Here is a 25,563-nt window from a genome sequence, read left to right on the forward strand (position 1 = left end):
TAGTTGAGAATATGCACTGGATACCACAAAAATAAAAAAAGAATTAAGTAACTACGATTGATGTGATAGGGTGTTCTCTCTTATACTCATTGCTCTTTATATACAATTACTCTTATACTTATTACATATATTACATGTTATTTGTTTAAATATCATGTCATTTTTTTAGAACGAAATTATATGTCGGTTTGAGTTCACAAATCAAATGGTTAGGGTTTAGATTTTACAATTAAAACGAAATTATATGTCGGTTTGGGTTCACAAATGAGATGCTTAGGGTTTAGATTTTACAATTAGAACGAAATTATATGTCGGTTTGGATTCACAAATGAGATAGTTAGGGTTTAGATTTTACAATTAGAACGAAATTATATGTCGGTTTGGGTTCACATATTATATGTCGGTTTGGGTTCACATATGAGATAGTTAGAGTTTAGATTTTACAATTAAAACGAGATTATTTGTCAGTTTGGGTTACAATTTAACGCTATTTAGTTCAATATAACATGTAAAATATAAATAGTACATGTTATTTTAAAAAAATCACATCAAATCTTTCACTCTTTCTATCTAACACTAAAACAAAAATAGTGATTGTGTCTTTTTACTCCAATGCGGGTTTTATGGTATTTTGCTATAAAAAAAATATTGTTGTGGTATTTTGTTTATTTTACTCCGTATTTATGCTATCTACTAATATTAACCTAATTAGTTTTTCTTAATTAAAACAATATTCTCCACTATATAATTATAACATTATTCTTCATTGTCGACTTTGAAAGAAATAAAGTTTATCAAAATTTAGTGGAATCTTTAAAAGTGTGGAGTAGATAAAATTGTGTCAAATAGTTTTCACAACGTGCTATAAATATAATGGAAACAAATGCACAGTCTTTTTCTTTATGGGCCACCGTAATAAGACCCTCGGAAGATGACAATGTTCGTTATCAAACTATTTTTGAAAAAATTATTTGGCAAAAATATCTGTGTTTTTTTTTAATTATCGTAAGTTTCAAATTGATAGAAAAATTAATCTCAAGTCTTACGTAATTATTTATTATTATTTTAGTGTTAAAAACTAACTTCATATGTTTATTTTTAAAAATACTTTTCTATAAACTAATTAAATTTTTGATATATATTGCATTAAAAAAATCTGTTTTAGATCAGTTTCTCTATTTGGGTTTATAACATCAAATATATTCCCCATTTAGACGATATTACTTAGAGAGTGTATTGAACTTGATATTTTAGGAGATTTGCTGAGATTTTAATATTTTAGAATTTTGAGAGATTTGAGTGTAATTTTAGGAGATTTTGGTTATTGAATTTGTGATTTTAGGATTTGGTGAGATTTGGGTTTTGGAATTTGTTAAGATTTGATTATTGAATTTTAGGTATTATGATATTTTTTTTCTTCAAAAGAGCATCTTCGAATGTTGTATTTGATGTTTTATGGAAAGAAGTAGATCTCTTGTTTCAGTTGTCATCACTTTCTACAAGCTCCTCCAAGTGATCATTTCAAAAGATGATGATGAGAAAGCTCATATGTCCATGACTATGTATATGGTAAACTGAAGGTTTTGACCGGCGCCGTTGACGGAAGCTCCGCTGCGGAGGTGGCTGAGAGCGACGGTAGAGACGATCATAGATGGGTTTTTTTTTCTATGACATCCCAGGTTCTTACTGATCTTTTATGGATCTGTCACTTCCAATCCGATCTTTATTGATCTGCTTTGATTCCCAGGTTCTTATCAGTTATCAAGCTGCTTTAGACTAATGGATGCCTCAAGGAGTTGAAAGGAGTTCCACGTTTAAACAATATAGAAGCAGATGCTCTTGCTAAAACTGCTCTCTGTTCTCTATTGTCTGTCAAATTTTTTCCCTTTTGTAAAATCTTTTAATTATTATAATCTATAGTAGGGTTTGATTAAAAAAAAAAGAGAGAAGAGAGAAGAGAGAGAAAGAGAATTGCACTTATAAAAAAAATTGGAATAGATGTCGAAGAAATGTTTTTATCAAAGTTTCACCATTTAAAGTGGTATTTTGTAAGACATATTTTTTAACTAGAAATGTTAGAAAAGTCTCCTAGAATCTCGTTCAGTAGATTTTATAAATTTCACATTCAATAACATAAGATTTCAGATGATTTTTTAAAATCATCTATTAAATAACAGGAGATTTCAGAATACTTTAAAATCTCCTAAAATATCGAGTTCAATATATCTCCCTTAATTTCCAAAACTTATCACCCAATTTATGTGTTACTTTATATAATCCTTTTATCGACAAAACTAACATGGTATAAAATACTTAAAATTAAAAAAAAAATGTATATTTACATAAGTACATTGAACCTTCAATTTAGACATCACAGAAGAATTAAAATTGAAATTTCGTTTTTATGTACCCACTAGGATAATACTCGTGCTACGCCGCGGGTTGATTTTTTTCCTTTTTATTACTATTTTGTTGTGTTTGCTTGTATGTTGTTTGTAATTTTTTCTTAATTTGTTTAGAACTTGTTGGTATACGGACTATTTTTAACAATTAATTTTAGTTTAAGATAAAGAAGATAAGCATTTAAAAGTCTTGTAAAAATTAGAATTTAGAATTCTGATTTTGCTCAAATTTTATTGTATACTTTAAGCATTTTAATATCTATAATGTAACCACTTGAATGACATCCTCTTAGCAAAAACACAAGATTACAGATTTTCTTTCTTGTATCTTTTTTTAGTGAAAATTTATTTTACTTTAAGAAAACAACAAAAATCTTATATTATTATTCTAAACAGTATTTTAAGTCTGATCCATAAAGAAAACCAAAATATCAGTCAACTAAGTTCCATCACAAATTACTTATTTTTACTTTTATTTTAGTTAATAGTTAATATTGTAAGTAACTGAATTAAGATATATTTATCATTATAAAAATTTAAATATATTCTTAGCTTAATTTTTCCTTATAAAATATGTATATATATATATATTTTATGTTGGTTTGAGTTATTTGTTTTTTATAGAGATTTTTGAAAAAAATGATTTTCTTTCTGTAAAAATCATATGATAATGTTATCACTGGAAAAATGATTATATAAACAACCAAATAAGTTTGAAGACAATATATGTTATAACAATAATGATTATGTTGTCCAAAGAAAATACCCTACCTCTCTAGAAAAATTTACTTTTACTTCGAATTTGTATTCTTTATTAAAAAAATTTATGCTGATTCAATAAATTACCTTGACATGATCCAAATTATGCCCAATAACTTGTTGTAGAGGATACGATAATATCCTCATATATGTCAAGTGTATATACTATATTTATGTTGTAAACGTAGCCTCCAAGACTTACCTCTGTATATATATTGTACTCTATCAATCTCAATAAACACAACATTCTCCATTACCTTATATGGTATCAGAGCAATATCGCTCCTAACCAAATCTCTTCTTTCATCTTTTTTTTTTTTTTTTTTTTTTTTTCCCGTCTCTCCTCCTCTCTTCTTACTCACCACCGCCAATGTCTTCTTCAGCCACCAACACTCAACCCCCTGAGGTCTCTGCACCCACTGATATTGTGCCGGTTACCACCACCTCGGTGCTTAACATCAACATGGCCAATGTGACAAAGCTCACAACCATTAACTATCTCATGTGGAGCCGTCAGGTCCACGCTCTACTCGATGGTTATGATCTGGTTCCATTTCTCAACTCTGCTCACCCCAAACCAGATCCCACCATCACAACGACCGGTGTCACCTCTCCGAACCCAGCCTTCTCCGTGTGGAAGCACTAAGATAACCTTATCTACAGCACTCTCCTTGGCGCCATCTCCACCTCCGTTCAACCCCTTCTCTCGAAAGCTTCCACGGCTGCCGAGATCTGGGATACATTGGCCACCAGATATGCTAATCCCAGTCGGAGTCATGTCAAACAATTGAAACACCATCTGGAGAATTGGAAGAAAGGTACTCACACCATCGATGAGTATTTTCAAGGTCTCACTATCGCGTTCGACAAGCTTGCTCATCTGGGTAAACCGGAAGGTCATGAAGACCAGATCGACTTCATTCTCGGTGGCCTCCCCGAAGAATACAAACCCATCATTGATCAGACTGAAGCTCGTGATACTCCACCAACGCTTCCGGAACTCCACGAGAAGCTCCTCAATCATGAGGCCAAACTTCTTGCTGTTGCATCCAAAGCCTCTCCTTCGTTTCCTATCACGGCGAACTACACCAACAACCGCAACCAGTCCGTCTCCAAGTCCTCCTCTTCCAGTAACCATCAACAGCAATCTTCTTGGTCCTCTCCCTCCACCGGCGGCTCCAACCGCTCTCCACGCCCGTATATCGGCCGATGCCAGATCTGTGGCGTCCAAGGACACTCTGCTCGTCGCTGCCCGCAGTTTCAGTCCAACCACACGCAACGTCCTCTCCTCCCCACTCCACCAACTGCTTGGATGCCTCGTGCTAACCTTGCTCATGCCGCTAGCTCCAATCCTTGGATCATGGATTCCGGTGCCACTCATCACATCACCTCGGATCTAGCCCACCTGTCACACCACCAACCTTACCATGGCGGTGATGAGGTTCTCATTGGTGATGGCACCAGCCTTAGCATTGCTAATACGGGTTCCACCTCTCTTCCCTCTTCAAATCGACCTCTCTCTCTTAAAAATGTTCTTCATGTTCCGGACATTAACAAGAATTTGATCTTTGTTTATCGGTTGTGTAATGATAATAACGTTTCTGTGGGTTTTTCTCCGGCTTCTTTTCAGGTGAAGGATCTCAGCTCGGGGGTCCCGTTACTCCAAGGACGGACTAAAGATCAGCTCTACGAGTGGCCGATCTCCAATGGAAATATGGCAACATTTTTTGCAACACCGACGGTTAAAACCTCAGTCTCCGATTGGCACTCACGAATAGGGCATCCCTCTACCCCTATACTCAAAACTATTATATCTAAATTTTCTTTGCCTCTTTCTGATTCTTTTCCAAAAACTTTGTCTTGCGTTGATTGTCTTTCCAATAAAAGTCATAAACTTGCTTTCTCTCAAACCTCTATAACTTCCACTCGTCCTCTCCAATACCTCTTTACAGATCTATGGACTTCTCCAGTCCTTTCTGTCGACTCATACAAACATTATCACATTATTGTCGATCATTTTACCCGATATACTTGGTTTTAGCCACTCAAACTCAAGTCACATGTCAAAGAAACTTTCATTCGTTTCAAAGCCTTAACAGAAAATCATTTTCATACAAAAATCGGCACCTTGTTTTCTGACAATGGTGGAGAGTTTATTGCACTTCGCGATTTTCTTTCCCACGCTGGCATCACTCACCTGACCACTCCTCCGCACACGCCAGAACACAATGGTCTTGCGGAGAGACGTCATCGCCATATTGTCGAAACAGGTATCTCTCTTCTTCACAAAGCTCACATTCCCTCTACCTGTTGGTCCTATGCGTTCGCTACAACCGTCTATCTCATCAATAGGCTACCCACTCCTGTTCTTTCACTTTCATCACCATATCGTATTCTTTTCGGCAGTGATCCCAACTATTCCAAACTAAAAAATTTTGGCTGCCTATGCTTCCCATGGCTTCGGCCATACCGCTCTCACAAACTTGAACCATGTTCCGCACCTTGTGTTTTTCTCGGCTACTCACTCACCCAAAGTGCCTTCCTTTGTCTTGATCAAACCACCAATCGCTTGTACGTGTATCGCCATGTTCAATTCGTTGAAACCAGTTTCCCATTCGCGTCCCAAACCGCAATGCCCGCCGTCCCTGAGCCAATCGCGACTTGGGTTCCACCGCTCTCTGTTGTTCTGATGTCTTCACCACCACTCGTAGGGTTCTTGTCTTCGATCCCTATCTTAGATCCTTCACCGTCAGTCTCTGGCAATCACCTTATACTGTTACCACCATCACCGATATCCTCTCTGTCAATGCCGCAACACTCATCAACCTCGCCAACCGCCTCTCATTCCAATGCTCCGTCACACTCCTCTCACACCAATGACCATCCTGGTGACATGACATCTCCAATTCGGTCCCCTTCTCCAGGCCCAGGCCCATCACCTGCTCCCTCTGCATGTTCAAGCCCGTCTACTTCGGAATCCACAACTCCAGGCCCATGTCTTAGTCCTTCTTCTTCCTCCACGTCGGACGCTCCAACACCTCCACCTCCACCAGAAAATTATCATCCAATGACTACCCGCGCAAAAGATGGGATTGTCAAACCCAACTCCAAGTATGCCCTAGCCATCTCCACCTGTGAAGTCGAACCACGGACTGTCAAACAAGCACTTGCCGATGAAAATTGGAGGGGTGCAATGTCCGACGAGTTTAATTCTCAGGTGCGCTACTTCACCTGGTCTCTCGTCCCTCCATCACCGCACCAAAATGTCATCGACACCAAATGGATCTTCAAACTCAAGTACTTACCCGATGGCTCGATTCACCGCCACAAAGCGAGATTGGTCGCCAAAGGTTACAATCTGTAGAAAGGCATTGACTACTCTGAAACCTTTAGTCCCGTCATCAAGGCTACGACGATCCGTGTTGTTCTCCAAACAGCTATCAACTATGATTGACCGATTAAACAACTATACGTCAACAATGCATTCCTTCAAGGAACCCTCACCGAAGAGGTTTATGTTTCTCAGCCTGAGGGCTTCGTCGATGCCTCCCGACCTGATTATGTTTGTCGCCTCCACAAGGCGTTGTACGGTTTGAAACAGGCACCGCGGGCATGGTACCAGGAACTCAAAAACTTTCTCACGGCCACCGGCTTTGTCAACTCCCTCGCTGATGCTTCGCTATTCATCCTCCATCACGACACCGGTTTTGTCTATCTCCTGGTATATGTTGACGACATCCTCGTGACAAGCAACAACAACGATCTCCTTCATCGTACACTCGACTCCCTCGCAACCCGCTTTAGCATCAAAGATCCCGAAGACCTTCACTACTTTCTTGGTTTTTAAGCTCGTCGAACATCGCATGGTCTTCATCTTACCCAACGGCGATATATTCTTGACCTTCTTACCCGCACGAACATGATTCATGCGAAACCGGTAAAAACACCAATGGCCACGTCCCCACGACTAACGCTCCAAACCGGTACCCCTTTCTCTGATCCTACCGAGTATCGGTCTGTTGTCGGCAGCTTGCAGTACCTGGCTTTCACTCGACCCGATATCTCCTACGCTGGCAATCGTTTATCGCATTTCATGCATCAACCAACATCCGATCATTGGCAAGCGGTTAAGCGGCTCCTACGGTATTTGGCAGGCACTGCAGATCATGGTCTCTTCTTCCACCGCCGCAATATTCCCACAGTTCGTGCCTTCTCTGACTCTGACTGGGCTGGTGATAGAGATGATACATATCCACTCATGCTCACATTGTCTATATCGGTCATAACCCTGTTTCATGGTCCTCTGAAAAGCAAAAGGGGGTCGCTCGGTCTTCCACCGAAGCAGAATATCGGTCGGTCGCAAATCCGTCTGCGGAGGTAAGATGGATATGTTCCTTACTTAAGGAACTCGGGTTCAACCTAACGACACCACCGGTTATCTACTGCGACAATGTTGGTGCAACATATTTATGTGCAAATCCCGTATTCCATTCTCGCATGAAGCATTTCGCACTCGACTACCATTTCATCCGAAATCAAATAACTGCTGGTGAACTTCGGGTTGCTCATGTCTCTACCAAGGATCTGCTTGCTGATGCCTTAACCAAGCCCCTCGCTCGTGCACCGTTCACAACATTATCTTCCAAGATTGGCCTGTCCAAGACCCCTCCATCTTGAGGGGATGTAGAGGATACGATAATATCCTCATATATGTCAAGTGTATATACTGTAACGTAGCCTCTAAGACTTACCTCTGTATATATATTGTACACAACATTCTCCATTACCTTATACTCGTAACTATCTAGAAGCGCACTAACATCGTAAGGTTGGTAACTTAATACTGACTTCTTTTTTCGTAATCGGATCGACGGTAACTATTTCAATACGGATGATGTATTGACATTTATTTACTAGGTAGACAAATATTTACGTATGTACGTAATTGACATATTGGTGGTAGATTCTTGTTGCTAGAAGAAATTGAAGGGAATCAAATCTTGAAAGGAAACAAAGAAGATCGAAAAAAACAGAGGACAGAGAAGCATAGTAATACCACGTGGTCCATGTGAATTGTTAAAAATAAATTGATGAACTGTCCCACCTGCCGTCCAATAGAATAAAAATCAACTTCACATTATCTCGATTACCATTATACGCAAGTTGACGTTTTGTTTTGAGTTGATGCTTAATTATGAGTTATGTAAAAGTTAGACAACCAGTCCAGTGTTAATTTACTATAAAATAATACTCACGAGAAACAGTTACTATTGAAATATATCAAATGATTTTGGTGTAACCTAAGGTTTAAAATAAATAATTCGATTGCCAGCTAATTGAAGATAAGCATAAAGCATAACAAATTAAAAAAAGATTGAATTTGTTTGAGGCGTGACTAGTGGGATTTCTCCATCTGCACTCGATCTCCATTTTAAGCTAGGATATATACAATATAACTCATTAAGAAGAAGAAGAAAAATTTACTTTTAAAACTTTTAGCGGGAAACGAAGGAAGTACAACTAATATACTGAAAAGTATACCACACATATCGCACGTTTTCAACTCTATATGATCGAAATATCTGTGTTATACATATTTTAAAACCATTTAAAAGTCCCTTAATAAAAATAGCTGAATCGAAAACTTTATGTAAGTTTATATATGAAAATTAGGAGTGAATTTTTTTGTGCTTAGAGGAACTTAATCAACAAAAGAAACCTAGATGTCCCAAGTACGTAGCAAATAATTGTAGGGAGGCTTCGCTTAGGTGTTGTAATGCACTTTTTTCCTTATATACGTTAGCATGCATTAATGTTTCATGGTAGTGTTCCCCAAGGCCCATACGAATTCATATATCACAAATCGTTTAACCTAAACCTATCACAAATCGTTTAACCTAAACCTCGTGTAAATACATACTCGCAAAAAAGAATTCGTAGTTCACCAAAACCGGATGTACCAATAAAATAAGTCAAGGTTTTTGTTAGTAAGAATCATGTCGTCGTAAGAAAGAATTTTTAAAAGATAATCTCTTTGATATTAATTTTGTTGTTTGTTTTTTTTTTTTTAATGATGGATTAGGACTTAGGAAAAATGGGACCATGATGACATGGTGTATTATTGTGATTTATATATGCATGGATGAAAAGATGCCAATTGATTTATGTTATTCACTCACCTAATCCTTGAATTATTGTTCAACTTTAAAGATTAAACTTTTAATATTGTAAATAAAATAATACAATATAACTCGGTTAGCATGTGTTCATCGTGAAATGTGAATGTAACTAAAAATAATATAAAAAGTTTCGTCCTTTCGTAAAGCATGTGCTAAATGCTAATAATATAGCGTTGGTCAAATAAATTAGTAATTTTGTTTTGTATTCGTCAACAAATTAATTAGTTAAGGAGACAAGTATCATTTTTTGGAGATTGAGATTCGATCTCCCTTTGCATTTCACCCTTTTGACATATGACAAACATACATACACAGAAAAATAATAAAAGAGAACACAATTTTTTGTTTTATAAATTAGCAACGGATTACGTTATACAGATATGCAAATCTCAAAAATAATTAAACTAGGACAAGTAGTGTGTATTTTGATCATTGAGATTACAAATTATACACTTGATGATCTGGTACCCCTGAAGAATTTTTAGTTAGTGTTTTTCAAAAATATATATAAAACATTCTTCATATCTCAATTTATTTTCAAAAATATGACCTTGTGTTTAAAATATTAACCCCAATCTAAGTAGGATAGAATTCTAAAAATTGACATATAGAAAACAATAAAAAATAAAATCGAGAAATAATTTTAAAACTAAAGTATTGTAAAGTATTATTGAAAAGTATTGTAGAGTGCATTTCCACTAAGCACTCACAGTCACAGACTCCACAGTTCACTCTTTTGGGTTATAAAAGAAGCAATCAGTTAAAATCATCAACAGAGCGTGCATCACACGTGCCAACAGCAACCGTACGATCTCACTCACTTCTGGTCTTAACTCTTACCGCGTCGATCCAACAGCCGATGGGGTTAAATCGGGATGGTGAGTTCACCGAAGCTTCTCTCTCTCTACTACAACCATCCACGTGACCCAATCACAACACTCCACGTAATATCCCCGACATGAAAATGACCTATTCACCCTCAAGATCAGTTACACATATAATAATCGCAGATGCACTCCTTTTTCTCTCCACTACGAAGACTTTCTCATCTCTCTCTCTCTAACACTCTCTCTCTCTCTCTCTCTCTCTCTCTCAATAAAAACGTGTTTTTTACCGGTCACCGGTTTATGGAATGACTGATTACCGGCTACAACCAACGATGAATCTTTGGACCACCGACGACAACGCTTCTATGATGGAAGCTTTCATAAGCTCCTCCGATATCTCGACCTTATGGCCAATGGCCACGACGACGACAACAACCACGACCGCGACGACGTCAGCTCCGGCGACAGCGATGGATATTCCGGCACCGGCGGGATTCAACCAGGAGACACTCCAGCAACGTTTGCAAGCTTTGATTGAAGGAACAAACGAAGGCTGGACCTACGCTATTTTCTGGCAGCCGTCTTACGATTTCTCCGGCGCCTCCGTGCTCGGATGGGGAGATGGTTATTACAAAGGTGAAGAGGATAAAGCAAAGCCGAGGCAGAGATCGAGTTCGCCGCCGTTTTCTACTCCGGCGGATCAGGAGTACCGTAAAAAGGTGTTGCGTGAGCTTAATTCGTTGATCTCCGGCGGTGTTGCTCCGTCCGATGACGCCGTTGATGAGGAGGTGACGGATACGGAGTGGTTTTTCTTGGTTTCGATGACTCAGAGCTTCGCTTGCGGCGCGGGTTTGGCGGGCAGAGCGTTTTCCACGGGCAACGCGGTTTGGGTTTCCGGGTCGGATCAGTTGTCTGGGTCGGGTTGTGAGCGGGCGAAGCAAGGTGGTGTATTCGGGATGCAGACTATTGCGTGTATTCCTTCGGCGAACGGAGTTGTGGAAGTCGGGTCAACGGAGCAGATCCGACAGAGTTCGGATCTTATTAACAAGGTTCGGGTTCTATTCAACTTCGACGGCGGAGCTGGAGATTTATCGGGTCTTAATTGGAACCTTGACCCGGATCAAGGCGAAAACGACCCCTCTATGTGGATTAATGACCCGATTGGAGCACCTGGATCTAACGAACCGGGTAACGGAGCTCCGAGTTCTAGCTCCCAGCTTTTTTCAAAGTCTATACAGTTCGAAAACGGTAGCTCGAGCACAATAACTGAAAACCCGAACCCGGATCCGACTCCAAGTCCGGTTCATTCTCAGACCCAGAATCCGAAATTCAGTAACAATTTCTCCCGAGAACTTAACTTCTCGACGTCGAGTTCCACTTTGGTGAAACCAAGATCCGGCGAGATATTAAGCTTCGGCGACGACGGTAAACGGGGCTCCGGAAACCCGGATCCGAGTTCTTATTCGGGTCAAACACAACTCGAAAACAAAAGAAAAAAGTCACCGAACGAAAACAAAGTCCTATCCTTTGGAGACAAAACCACCGGAGAATCAGATCACTCTGATCTCGAAGCCTCCGTCGTGAAAGAAGTAGCGATGGAGAAACGTCCCAAGAAACGAGGGAGAAAGCCAGCGAACGGTAGAGAAGAGCCACTCAATCACGTCGAAGCAGAGAGACAAAGACGCGAGAAGCTAAACCAGCGTTTCTACGCGTTACGAGCGGTCGTACCAAACGTTTCTAAGATGGACAAAGCTTCACTGCTCGGCGACGCCATCGCTTACATCAACGAGCTCAAATCGAAGGTGGTGAAAACAGAGTCAGAGAAACTACAGATCAAGAACCAGCTCGAGGAAGTGAAACTAGAGCTCGCCGGAAGAAAAGCTAGCGCTGGTTGTGGAGATGTGTCGTCGTCGACGTGTTCTTCGATCAAACCGGTGGGGATGGAGATTGAAGTCAAGATAATTGGTTGGGACGCGATGATTCGAGTTGAATCTAGTAAGAGGAATCATCCCGCGGCGAGGTTGATGGCGGCGTTGATGGATTTGGAGCTTGAGGTGAACCACGCGAGCATGTCGGTGGTTAACGATCTGATGATTCAACAAGCGACGGTGAAGATGGGATTTAGAATCTATACGCAAGAACAGCTCCGAGCTAGTTTGATTTCAAAAATCGGTTAAAAAGGGTGTGTTTTGAGAGTTTAGAAAAGTTATGGGGTCAAATCATAATTAAATTTGTTTTAGCGGGTTCAGTAATTTTGTAGATTTTAGTTCTTTTTTGGTAAGAAAGAACTTAAAAATAGAGAGAAACGAATCGTAAGCAAGTAAGTAGTTAAGTCGTGAGGGAGAGACATTATTGACCATATATCAACCTTAGGGGTTCAACACATGGACCATTTGTAGAGGAGAAGAAATTAAAGCCTTGTGTCCGCTTAAGTTTACACACGGTGGAGCTAGAGTCCCATCAAGGTGATTGTTCTTATGATCAAGAAGACAAAACTGTGATTTATGATACTCAAGTCACTACAAAAAAACCTGCGATATGTGACCATTGGTTGTGACCAAAATTGTAGTCACAAATATTAGCGATTACTTTGTAACGTATTTGTGATCAATTAACGACCAGCACCAATAACAAGACAAATTAGTCGCAAATTAACGACGATACTGGATAGTCGGCGAATAGTCGCAAATTGTGGACCCTTTTGCTACGCTTTTAAGACTGGTCTAAAAAAGGTCGTAGTTTGCGACGAATTTGGGACGGGAAGAACGGAGTTGCAAAATGCCGTCGCTAAATCGTCACAAAATAAGACTTAGTTGTAACTCTGTTAAAGTTTTGTTATTCCGTCACAAATCAATCGCAAAATAAAGTTAGAAAAAGTTGAAAATATTAGTATCTAACTCACCTCATGTTAGAGACGCCCAAAATGTAGTCGCAAAATCGTCACAAATATTCACCTGTCATAGTTTGCGTCCACTTTGAGACGCAAAAAAACTGACAGATGGGCAAAAACGTAATTTACACACGATTCATCTTCTTCTCTACAAACCCTAAGCGCCGCATGTGCTTGCTGCGAGTTTCAATATGATATTTTGGTGTTTTTTCTGTTTTGTTGGGCGTTTTCATCAAAATGGAACAAATCTACGGTTACTATATCGATTTGTAACCAAAAAATGAAGTTTTAGAGAGTTCTTTTTTCGGACTTATGAGCATCACCGCGTAGACCAAAATCGTCGCCGCTAACCACTTTCTAGCGCCTATTCAGCCGCCGTGGCCAATTTCTACAACCCCATGACCGATTTTTACAACCTTGTGTTAGCCTAACTCAACTATTTCGTGGTGCGACCCCATCAATTTAGTCACAAAAGCGTCACAAATATTTGCCTATATATACCAAGCTCCCCCCCCCCCCCCCCACTCTTTGCAACTTTGGTTTGCGTAAGGAAAAAAAATAGAGAGAACGAAAAAAAAAATGTGGAATTCTAGATCAAGAGAGTGGATGTACAACCGGATTGATCCAAGGATAAACAATATCTCGAGAGAATATTCGGCGGGTGTTGATGAGTTTATCGAATTTGCTTGTTCTCAACTACCAATGGCCAAAAGAGGTAAAGATAAAATCTCGTGCCCTTGCATAATTTGTCAGAACGAGAAGTCTTTGAAAGCAGATATTGTTTCGACGTATCTGCATGGTAGAGGATTTATGCCACATTATTATGTTTGGTCTGAACATGGTGAAGATTATGATGTTACTGGGGCAGGAACAAGTAGTCATTATGATACTACAGATTATGCTAGCGGTAGTCAATCAGTAGAGCATAATATAGGGAATGTATATGTTGGGATGGTGAATGATGCATTTCAGGGTTCAACGGCAATTAATGCAACTGATGGAAGTGGATATTATGTTCAGGAAGAACCGACTCATGAGGCAAAAAGTTTTATGACATGTTAGATGCTGCGAATACTCTTATTTATGAAGGTTGTCGTGAAGGTCAATCGAAATTATCATTGGCTGCTCGATTCATGAATTTGAAAGTAGACCATAACATGTCCGAAAGTTGCGTGGATGGATGGGCTGAGTTGTTCAGGGAGTATTTACCAAAGGGTAATCAAGCTACTGGTTCATATTACGAGACATAATCTTTGACGCGGAAGTTAGGATTGTCGTACTATACATATGATGTATGTATAGACAATTGTATGATGTATTGGAAAGCAAACGAGAATTTGGAGCATTGTAAGTTCTGCGCAAAACCAAGATACAAGACTAGTGATGGACGAATTAGAATACCACTCAGTCGTATGTAGTATTTACCTATTGGTGACAGATTGAAGAGGATGTATCAATCACAGAAAACTGCAGCAGCGATGAGATGGTATGCTGAGCATGAGTCACAAGATGGAGTAATGTGCCATCCATCTGATGCAACAGAGTGGAAGAATTTCCAAAAGCTGCATCCTTCATTTGCAGAAGAAAAGAGAAACGTTTATCTTGGTTTATGTACAGACGGATTTAATCCTTTTGGGATGTCAAAAAATCAGTCGTTGTGGTCCGTGATCATCACACCATACAACTTGCCTCCAGACATGTGCATGAGAAGTGAGTATTTGTTTCTTACGCTACTAAATTCTGGACCAAATCATCCGGAGCAGGTATTGATGTTTTTCTCCAACCATTAATCGAGGAGTTAAAGGAATTGTGTAGTAATGGAGTGGAAGCGTATGACATTTCATTAGATCAGAATTTCAACCTTAGAGCTGCTCTTTATGGATAATCAGTGATTTTCCTGCATATGGTATGTTGTCGGGATGGACTACACATGGAAGAATATCGTGTCCGATTTGCATGGATGATACAAAGGCGTTTCAGTTTCCGGCTGGTAGAAAGACATGTTGTTTTGACTGTCATAGAAGATTTCTTCCTGTAGGGCATCCACTACGGAAAAATAAAAAAGATTTCTTGAAAGGTAAGCATGCTTTAAACAACAATCCACCTAAATCTTTGACTGGTGAGCAAGTTCTGTATGAGCGTATACGGCATGTGCGACCTCCTAAAACTTCTGAAGTTGGTGGAAATGGTCATGAAGTCAAGGTCGACGGATATGGTACATGGCAAAATTGGCATAAGAAAAGTATACTTTAGGAGTTATCATATTGGCCGGATTTGACGCTACGACACAATCTTGACATGATGCATATCGAGAAGAATGTCCATAATAACATCATGTATACTGTTATGAATGTTAAAGACAGATCAAAAGACAATGTGAGGTCAAGAGTAGATATTGCACAATTTTGTGATCGGCCCAAATTGCATGTGGATGATCAGGGAAAAGCTCTATTTCCTATTTGGAGATTGACGGCCAAAGCGAAACAATGTTTACTAGAATGGGTGAAAAATGATGTTAGATTCCCTGACGGATATGTAGCAGATTTAGCTAATTGTGCAGACATCAAAGGTGGAAAATTCTCGGGTATGAAAAGTCACGATTGCCATGTATTTATGGAACGGCCTCTCCCGTTTGTATTTGCAGAACTGCTACCACGTAACGTTCATCTTGCATTATCAGGTATTTATATAAACTTAATAAATTTGTCATATGTCTATTGAAGATTGTAATTTTGATGATACATTATATTACAGGGATTGGAGCATTTTTCCGGGACTTAAGTAGCAGATCATTAGATATATCCCGCGTCCAAATGCTCAAGACTAACATAGTCATGATTTTGTGTAATTTGGAAAAAATCTTCCCACCTTCTTTTTTTGATGTCATGGAGCATCTACCTATACATCTACCTTACGAAGCAGAGCTTGGTGGTCCAATCCAATATAGGTGGATGTATCCTTTTGAAAGAATGTTTAAGCGTTTGAAAGGCAAGGCGAAGAACAAAAGATATCCAGCAGGTTCAATAGTTCAATCATACCTAAATGAGGAGATATCTTTCTTCTCAGAACACTACTTTGCTTCAAACATTTCTACAGCTAGGATTCGAAGGTAAAATCAATTTATGTACATTTATTACATTATCTTATTATTTATATTGTAAATGCTAAAATTGTTCTTCTTTCAGGGCAAAATGATATGATGCAGGTGAAGTGCCTATATATCCTATACCGGTACCGGATATATTCACACAAGCTGGACGTCCTAGTGGTGTAAGTACTGAAATTTGGTTAAGTGAAAAAGATTACACATGCATATGTTCTACGGAATTGTGATTACTTCCGGCCGCATGAGAGGTAATTATTAAGTCAATGTTTATAAATAGTTTGTGAAACGATATTGTTTTGAAATTTGTTTCTCTCTTATTTGTATTACTTAGATTGTTAGAAGCGCAAATTCGATATAAATATCCAGAATTGTCTGATGAAGAAGTCACATCAAAAAGAGATGAAGATTTTGCTTCCTAGATTCGACAATATGTAAGTCATTACTATCTATATTGCCCTACTTAATATTTACTTTTATTTGTCTTAAATATGATGTTAATATGGTGGATTATGTAATATAGGTTAATACAATGAGAGATCAGGAGTCTTTTCCTCCATGGGTTTATGATATAGTCGAAGGTCCTGAAAATTGTGTCATCTCGTGGCCCATTTATTTTACAAGAGGTTACCTGTTTCACACCCAAGATCACGGTCGTACGAAACTATTCAGAAGATTCAGAAGAGGATGTTTTTTATGGAATCTTGGAAAATATCATTGAACTTCAATATCCAGGTTTTTTAGGATTAAAGATCACCCTCTTCTACTGTAAATGGTATGATCCTACTATTGGTAAAGGCACTCGAATAAGAGATGGAGGCATTGTTAACGTGCTCGAATCAGGGAAATATCATAACTTTTTTTTTTTTTGGACAAACAGTGATTCTATTCATTCAAACAGAAGCATTACAAAGGAGGGGATAAAGTATCCCAGAGTTAAGACAAATACAAATACAAATAAAGGCTTTCCCCAAAGCCATAAAGATAAACAAAAGTAAGGTAGAGATCAAGTGAGACTCCATGAGGGCTATGAAACTAGTGCTAAAGAGCACTTGGAGATATGTGGGATCATGGTTGCAGGATCATACATCTTCGAGGGTCTCGAGAGATGACGGGAAGGTCACGGTCAAAAGACACTGTGCCATAGGTAGAAGAGTCAGTGCCAAGGAACACACTGAAGTGATATACACTAGCAGGATCATAACCATGGCAGTGATTTGGGGGCCGATAGCCCGTATGGTGATGGAGGTGCTGGTGGTTGGTTGCTTAACAAGGTAGAGCCTGAAGTAAGTCGCTAGAATCATCGAGGGGTGGTTATTGGTAGAGAGAATTCGACCATAACCACAGCCTCGATAACTTGAATTCAGAACTAGCATGCCATGAAACTTCACGACCTTTGAAGCATTAGAGTTCAGGATAGAAGCTATCTTCAGGATTTGCAAGAAATAAGTGTAAAACCGTAACATAACAGGTAGGTCCTCTCTGCCATGGAGATGGTGATCAAGAATTCTACACAAAGTTAGTAGTCGGTAAAACACTGGTGAATAAAGAGCAGACCTGGGCTTCGGAGGAGAGGTTGGTTGCAAGACATTGGATGTTAGAGAGTTCATCAATGAAGCTAAACGCATGTGCAAAGAAGTGATGTAATATCGTGCTAGAACAGGTGGGTCTTCTCTGCAATGGAAATGGTGATCAAGGGTTCCACACAAAGTTTGCAATCGACACAACACAAGAACATAAATAAACGGCTTGAGCTTCAGAGGAGGGTATGATTGCTGGGAAATAGGAGAGAAATGATAACTCCAGATTTGGGGGCCAATAGACAATGTCATAAGTTGAGCAGTAGCCATAGTTCTAATATACCCCTTGTACATCCAAGACAGACTAGCTACACGGATTCTCTGATGCAGTCTTCGAACACCGAGGATTTCCAAGCAAACTAGTAACAATCTATAGGAGAACAAAGGGTTAGAATGAGAGAAACTGGATATTTGGAGGTTTTGCAAGACCATTTGGGAAGCCAACAAGCCGAGTTTGGGTCCAAAACTCATCCGCGGAAATCCAGTGGATAATGTGGATGGCCAGGGGAGTTGGTTCGTACAACGGCTAACCAGAGAGGAGAAGAAGTTCTGCTTCTCTGGTGGGTGTGGCCATGAGTCTGCGAAGCTCTCAGGGTGACATGTCTCTATAGCGAGAGTCCAATAGCGGAGGCAAGTCGCATAGCTGAAAGATTCCCCGCCAGTCAACGATTCCGACGTCCCCTGGGGAGGTTCAGATGATGTTGCGGAGCAGGGTTCTTCAGAAGCGGAGCACAATCCGGTTAGAGAGAATTGGGGGTGCAGGGACTTTGAAGACGTCGACGGTAGGGTTGGGTGAGGGTAAAAGAGAATGGGGTTCGCCGGACTCCACATCCTTCGGTATGAGAGCGAGGGCAAGCCTTCTTCATCTGGATCTGGGTTAAAGATCGAGGACTGGTAACGACTCAAAAGGAGAAAAAAAGGGGAAGACAGAGCTAACAAAGGAAACAAAGGAAACCATGAAACAACAGAGCATCGAAGTGGGTGAGAGGACCCGACGCCGGCGAGCCGGAGCTCTACCGACGTTGGAGGGAAATGTTGAACGCGGCGCCTCGAAAATAGTGTCCGAGAGAGAAAAAATATGGGGCGAACAGATTTTACATGAAAAAATATTTTTGTGTAACCTGGAAATATCACAACTATGAACCATTTATTTTAGGTAAAGTTCTGTTAACCAAATTAATTCAGCAAACACTTCTGAATTAATTTTACTTTGCAGGGTCTCAATCTGATCAAGTTTGTTATCTTCCATACCCGTGCATTAAACGACCCCGAAAAGTGTGGCTCTCAGTTCTCAAAGTCAATCCTAGGAATGTTGTTCAAGGAAAATACATCAACGCGAATGAGTTAGTTATATTGCAGTAAACAACTGATGATGGATTTCCGGGTTTGATTGAAGAAATCGTTGTTGACAGTTTGGTTGTCGACCATCTTCCCGATGAATTCATCGATTTTGAAATCGAAGACGCAGAAGCAGAAGACGAATTCCAATGTAATGCTTCAACATCTGAAGAAGAAGATGATGATGATGAGGAGGATGATGATGATGATGATGATAATGTCAATGAGGATGATGAGAATTAAGAATTTCCTTAACATTTAATATGTGTTTGTGAAACAAAACTAATGTATGATATTTGTTAGATTGTAATATCAGGTTCAAATGGTGAAACATAACAGACCAAGTTTCGAACCAGGGTAAGAACCTTTTCGTATATATGTTTTAAATGTGACAACACAACAGGCGTCGCAAATTGGTCGTTAACGTGTCACCTATTTGTGACTTATTTGCGACTAACACCTGAGTTCGGGACGACTTTGTAACGGCTTTGCGACGCTCATATTTTTCTTGAACATTTCTCTATTCAAATTTATACCATTGTCTATATTAGATGCCTTCTAATGATTACAACAACCTTAGACATGGAAAATATAATCAGTGGCATACAAATATTATAGAATTCTAAACTTTTGTAAGAATTTCTTAAAAATCTTAAAAATTGCTTAATATATTAGGTAATGTTTAGTAATGCTTTGTAATGATCATAACTTAAATGCATTTCATGATTATTGTCGTGTAAAGGATTAATCTTGCTCTATTGTTGTAATTTCATTGTTTCTTACATATTAGATGGACTGTAGATCGATCAAAAGCTTTAAAATTCATTAGAAAGTTTTGTGACTCTTTAGATTGGTCACAATAAGGTAGCGTTTTTGCGTCTGTTTCTTGAAACAGTTACAAAGTGGTCGTAAATCAGCTACAAAAAGACGACGACTTTGCCACTACCGCCTGAGTTCGGGACGACTTTGCGACTAACACCTGAGTTTGGGACGACTTTGTAACGCCTTTGCGACGCTCGTATTTTACTTGGACATTTTTCTATTCATATTTTGACAATTGTCAATATTATAAGTCTTAGAATGACTCCAACAACATTAGATTTGGAAAAATAAGCAATGCTATAGTCAACTTATGGTTTTGTATCTTTTTTATAATTAATCAAACCATAACATGTAACATGATATGTAATGTTAAGTAATGAGTTTGCAATTTCATAACTTACAAGCATTGCATGTGTTTTGCATGTGTTTTTACTAATTTAACTTGCTAGACTTTTAATTATTGTAATATCATCCTTACATCACAATAGATAGGTGTTATTTCGATCATAAGTTAAGAAATTCGTTACAAACATTTTGTGACTCTTAGATGTTGGTCACAAATTCGTCTCTCTTTGCAACACTTTGTGACTTATTAGCGACCATTTCAAACTTCTTTGCGACTCTATTGCGACATAATTGCGACGGATGATTTTGAGATTAAAATTTCAGGTTTTCTTTTAGCAGCAAAACCTCCCTCCTAATATTTGATTATAATTAACATTTTTGTGACCCTTTTGTGACTACGTAAGCTTTCTAAAATTAAAACAAAACCTATTCGACACTTAGTAAATATCGACATAACTTTTTAGATCTAGGGTTTTTCTCTCTTGCTCTCAACCCGAAACTCTCTCTTCAATCCCTAACCAAATCTCTCTATTTCGATCGATTTCTTTCATACTCTAAACCCAATCACTCTGTATTCTCTTTGATTGCTCCTAATGGCTGGTCAATCGACCAAAGGACGAGGAGGGAAGTCTATTGCTCCCCGAACTAACAAGGCGCCAAGAATTTCAGGCAAATCGGCCCAGATTTCAGGCAAGTCGCCCCAAACTTCAGGCAGGTCGACTGTTCAAGTCGGCGTTTCAAGTGCTCCCACACGCGGCGGTTCGAAACGTCCTCTCACAAGAGGCGGTGGAAAAGTATCCGTAGGTGGAAAGTCATCTTCTCAGTCGTCTACCCCCTCTTCAAACGCCATACCTTCCGGTTGTCCGTCTCCGTCATCTCATCCACGACGTCAGACCGTTTTTCCGCCGGTGCATCTTCAAGCGTCTACTTCTGCTCCACAAGATTTTACGACAAACCTGCCATCTCTTTCTCCTCCACAACAGACCCAGAGAGAATTGCCAGATACTAATCCTCCACGACTTCCCCCGAGACAACGACCATGGAAGCAAATCTTTCGCAACACGACCAAGCACCTCCACCTCGTCAGCCACTGTTCAATGAGGATGAGTATATGGAAGAGGAACAGCCTTAGAGTGATGAAGATTCTAGTGATAGCGAATGGGAATGTCCACTAGAAGCTCGAGAACCACCGGTGCCGCTAGACTATGATGCTTTGATTGACGGTTTATTGTAGCTTCCTGGGTGAAATCATCTACCAGTCTTGAGTAAGGACCATATTGAAGGCGTTGAAACCATATGGTAAGGAATCTTGGCTTCTTGTTTGAGTAATTTCTGTTTGAGCTTTTGAATTTGTGTTTGAGTTTATGATATTTGTGTTTAAGTTTGCATTTGGATAGAGTTAGCTTTTGATTCTTTGACTGGTTAGAGTTAGCTTTTGATTCTCTCTAATGTCGATTTGTGATTCTGATTCTAGCTTGGATTTTGTAAGTTTATCGGTTTTTGATTTAGATTTACATTTCATTTGATTTAGATTTCTCTGATTATAGCTTCAGCTTGTATAATGTGTTGTGTTTCATGATCGTCCAAGTAGCAGGTTAAAGATAAATTTGTACTTAGTTTTTGTTTGGGAACAAAACTGTTTTTGTAATTTTGTTTATCTACTTTATATTTCCTTTCTTACAGGTTTACCAGGGACAAGGGTAAATTGTCTAGAGTGATTTCCACAATATTCAGAAGGAAGTTTGATGGTCCTTACTATAGCTGCAGTGTTACTCCTCTCCATATTCAAGAGAGATATTTCAGGACATTTGCGGTAAGTATTGTATCTCTTACCATTGTTTGCTGTCCAATCAGATTACTAGTACATTAACAATTTTCAATTTTTTGTTTGTAGAAAAAGTATACTTGGGATGGAGCTATTACTGATCTTGTCAAGCAAGGATTCTTAAAGATCGCCAAGAAACGCATGAGAGAAATTGTCAGTCAAGCTAAAACGGGAGGCGTCAAACCTATTTGGATTACCAAAAAGCTTTGGAAACACATGTGGAGGCATTGGGTCACCCCTGATGCAGTGGAGAAGAGTGAAAATGCATCGCTCTCTCGTAACTCTGATCGTGGGGATCTTGGTGTTCACAAACACTTATCGGGCCAGAAGTCTTACTTGCAAGTTCAGCAAGAATAGGTAAAGTACTTTCCTATTAGTTTTGCTGATTCAAATCACCAACCTAACATTTACTTTGTATGATTTCTTTCTTTAACCTTTGCAATTTTTGTAGGAGGAGGAATTGGGTCGGCCAGTTTCTCTTGGAGAAGTGTTCTTGAGAACACATATAAGGCCTGATGGAACATTTGTCGATCAAAAAGCAAAACAAGTAGCTGAAACATACGAGAAAAACTTGGGGGAAATCATGACTCAAATGGATGGGGATGGGCCAGCAAATTCTGAGAACTCATCTGAAACCTCAACTCATCGGAATCTCTCTATTGATCAACAGAATGAGATCTTTGTAAAGGTAATTTATGTCTAACTCTTCTTAACATTGTCTCTGCCTATGACATGTGACTGGTTGTCTTTATTTTACACCTAGAGCTTGATGCTACTTTCAGATTTTTTTAGCATTTTAATCATTTTCTGTTCATGTTTTCAGTGTACTCAAACAGATGACAAGGGAAATCCTTTTGGGCTTAGACGACTTGTTGAAACCATGGCCAAAGGGAAAAGAAAAGAGAGTTGTGAAAGCTCTTCTTCCTCATCTATGGTTGACTTGCATCAGAAACTTGAAGATGCTCGTCGTAAGCTCGTGAAACAAAATGAAGAACACCAACAAGCCCTTTCTCGACTCTCAACCTTGGAGCACCTTTTCTCATTCATGAAGAAAAAAGATCCAGAATTAGCTGACTATATGGATGCTCACCAACCACCACCAGTAAATACACCTGCAACTGCCGCAAGCACTGCACCAGCCACCGAAGAAGGCACTACACCAGCCTCCATACCTGCCAATGAACAAACCGTCAATGAAAACGGTTCAGTCATTCCCTCTACCTCTCAGAATTAATCTTCTTCTACTCTTTTGAACTTGTTGTTTATGTTTGTGTTCTCTTTTGGAATTATCTCTTTTGTTGGAACTTGAATTATCTCTTCTGGGACATGAATGTTGTTAATGTTTTGGTTATGGATTGTGTTTTTTGGTCAATATGGTGTTTTAGGTTTCAAATTTGAATTGTCGGGATTTTTAGCATTTGATTTCAGCTTTCTAAATTGGTATAACAATAATAGTAGTGACTACCTGGTTACAAATAAGTCTCAAAATTGTGACTAATTTCAGACCAAAACAATTACACAAGCTAACAAAATCGTTGCCAATACGTTACAAATTTCTGACCACCCAATGTCTGTCACACATTAGTCGCAAAATTTTAACACTCTTTTCTCACCGTTTCACGACTAATGACACGCTCATTTCTCTCCAAACTAGGAGTCTCTAATTCGTCTCAAATACACATGAATCACAAAAGCGTCACAAATACGTCGTCAAATATACCACTATCTTGCGACTAAATTGAGACGACCTTTGTCACTTATTTGCGACCACATTTTCGTCATGATTCCCCGATGCACATTTCGTCCTAACGTAGTCGTATATACGCGTTTCTAAATTCAGTCATGTTTTGGTCTTTAATTTACGACTAAAAGTTACAGTTTTAAAGAAGTCGCTTATAAACGACCAAATTTAGTAGTTACTAAATCGTTGCAAAATTACGACACTTTCGCGACGCTTGTCATTTTGCGACAAGAAATTTGTGACTACTAGAGGTCGTCGCTCAAACGTCGTAAACAGGTGTTTTGCGACCCATTTGTGACGATTATCGATGTCACAAAATGCAGATTTTCTAGTAGTGAGTTTTTTTTATTTGGGATGAAAGAATTCGCATTTAGCTTTAGAATATGTTATTTCCATATTGGCCTTTGTATTAAATTTCCATCTGATGATTGTTTAACTTGACTACGTTGGAGTGGAACGGTCATGTTGTTTCTTTCACACCAAGAAACATCATAGACTCGCCAAAAGAGGAGTATTCGCATGGGTTACAGCAAGAAACTTTAAGCCATCCATTGGATGATTAAATTCAAACTCTTCCTCGGCTTAACTACGAAAAGTTTTTTTAAGAAAAAGGATGGTTCAAGTAAGAAGAGACTGGCAGGGAAACTCTTTAATTTGATGCTCAAGTTTCTTTGCTTGTTCCTAGTACAATGCCACCAGTAATATTCTTTGCAGCCAAGAAACCTCTTTACCAAAAGCCATTTCGTGTTTTCTGAAAGTGCTTCATCTTTCTTTACCAGTCCAAATTAAATAAAATGTAGAAATAAAGAAGGAAAGAAAGAAGCGGCGTCTCAGTCATATCACATAGCTGAGAATAATGGTTTAAGAATTAATCTTCATGATACATGTAGTTACACTGACATCCAAAATAGCTAAATTAACTCTTATACAACAGTTTAGGTTGGCTTCTAAGATCAGATTAGCCATTATACACCAGATGTTTGAGTCTCTTCCAACCTCCAAACGTATAGTATGTAAGTTCTCTTGATCCCATTTTCATAGTTAAATATTGACAAATGAAATTTATCTTCAATGAATGATCGTTTACAAACGTCTAGTATAGGTAAGTTCTTGATCCCTTATGGCTCTTCAATCATTTCTGGTACTCTTCAACTCTTCCGTCCTGAAATGGTGTTATAATTTTTTTTTTATATTGGATATTTTGTAGAATGTGATACATGATACAATGAAATTTTTTTAATTGGATCTTTTTGTCAATGGTTTCTAAATTAGAAGATGGAAATACGGTAATTAACGATAGTTTTTAGAAACCAGTGACAAAAAAATAAGCAAAGAATAAGCGGAAATTAGTAAGCAAAACATAAGCATACACACAAAAATAACAAACAAATGGCACAAAAAATAGACATGATTATTATCAAACGTCACACAATTTCACTTAGTCAACATAACGCCATTTGGAACTCTTTTGAATAATGACTAAGTCTTGAAACACACATTTGGGATAAAGAAATGGTGGCTGTTCTTGTGAATTTTTTCACCAGATTCAGTATCACCCCTCGGACCATGCTTGCTCGAAAAGCATCAGCTGTAGAGCAAAAACACCCTCATGTTCTTGGGCAATTGGATCCTACAAGAGACTCGGTCCAGCAAAGCGACCACACCCTTACAAATTTTTACACAACTGCCACGTATGGTACATCAAATGTTGTTCACCAAGCTTTTTTTTTAAATCGATTGGACATGGTGAAC

At 38.8% G+C, this 25,563-nt stretch overlaps 1 protein-coding gene, 1 long non-coding RNA gene and 1 pseudogene across 3 annotated transcripts; all 3 read left to right on the forward strand.

The window, feature by feature from the left end:
• Window positions 1-1,222: 1,222 nt before the first annotated feature.
• On the forward strand, window positions 1,223-2,094 carry LOC147946966 (uncharacterized). The gene is made up of 2 exons (XR_015587034.1): window positions 1,223-1,679; window positions 1,748-2,094. It is a non-coding gene; the product is annotated as an uncharacterized LOC147946966 (long non-coding RNA).
• Window positions 2,095-9,987: 7,893 nt separating this feature from the next.
• LOC147946967 (transcription factor MYC2 pseudogene) lies at window positions 9,988-12,677 on the forward strand (annotated as a pseudogene). The gene has a single exon (XR_015592976.1). The product of XR_015592976.1 is annotated as a transcription factor MYC2 pseudogene (transcript).
• Window positions 12,678-14,505: 1,828 nt separating this feature from the next.
• On the forward strand, window positions 14,506-16,390 carry LOC104777307 (uncharacterized). Its single transcript, XM_087507313.1, has 5 exons — window positions 14,506-14,820; window positions 14,924-15,299; window positions 15,417-15,737; window positions 15,812-16,075; window positions 16,263-16,390. The coding sequence occupies exons 1-5, from the start codon at window positions 14,506-14,508 to the stop codon at window positions 16,388-16,390; spliced, it is 1,404 nt and encodes a 467-aa protein (XP_087363439.1).
• The last annotated feature ends 9,173 nt before the right edge of the window (window positions 16,391-25,563 follow it).

The sequence above is a fragment of the Camelina sativa genome, chromosome 3 (assembly GCF_030686135.1).
Source record: "Camelina sativa cultivar CO46 ecotype springtype chromosome 3, ASM3068613v1".
Taxonomy (NCBI): domain Eukaryota; kingdom Viridiplantae; phylum Streptophyta; class Magnoliopsida; order Brassicales; family Brassicaceae; genus Camelina; species Camelina sativa.

What these genes read in the sequence shown, in the direction of transcription:
- LOC104777307 (XM_087507313.1), top strand. Translation starts at nt 14,506, where the DNA reads ATGTATCAATCACAGAAAACTGCAGCAGCGATGAGATGGTATGCTGAG. An exon ending in GACCAAATCATCCGGAGCAG is followed by an intron (nt 14,821 to 14,923) that starts GTATTGATGTTT and finishes TTTCAACCTTAG; the next exon opens with AGCTGCTCTTTATGGATAAT. An exon ending in GAACAAAAGATATCCAGCAG is followed by an intron (nt 16,076 to 16,262) that starts GTTCAATAGTTC and finishes GATATGATGCAG; the next exon opens with GTGAAGTGCCTATATATCCT.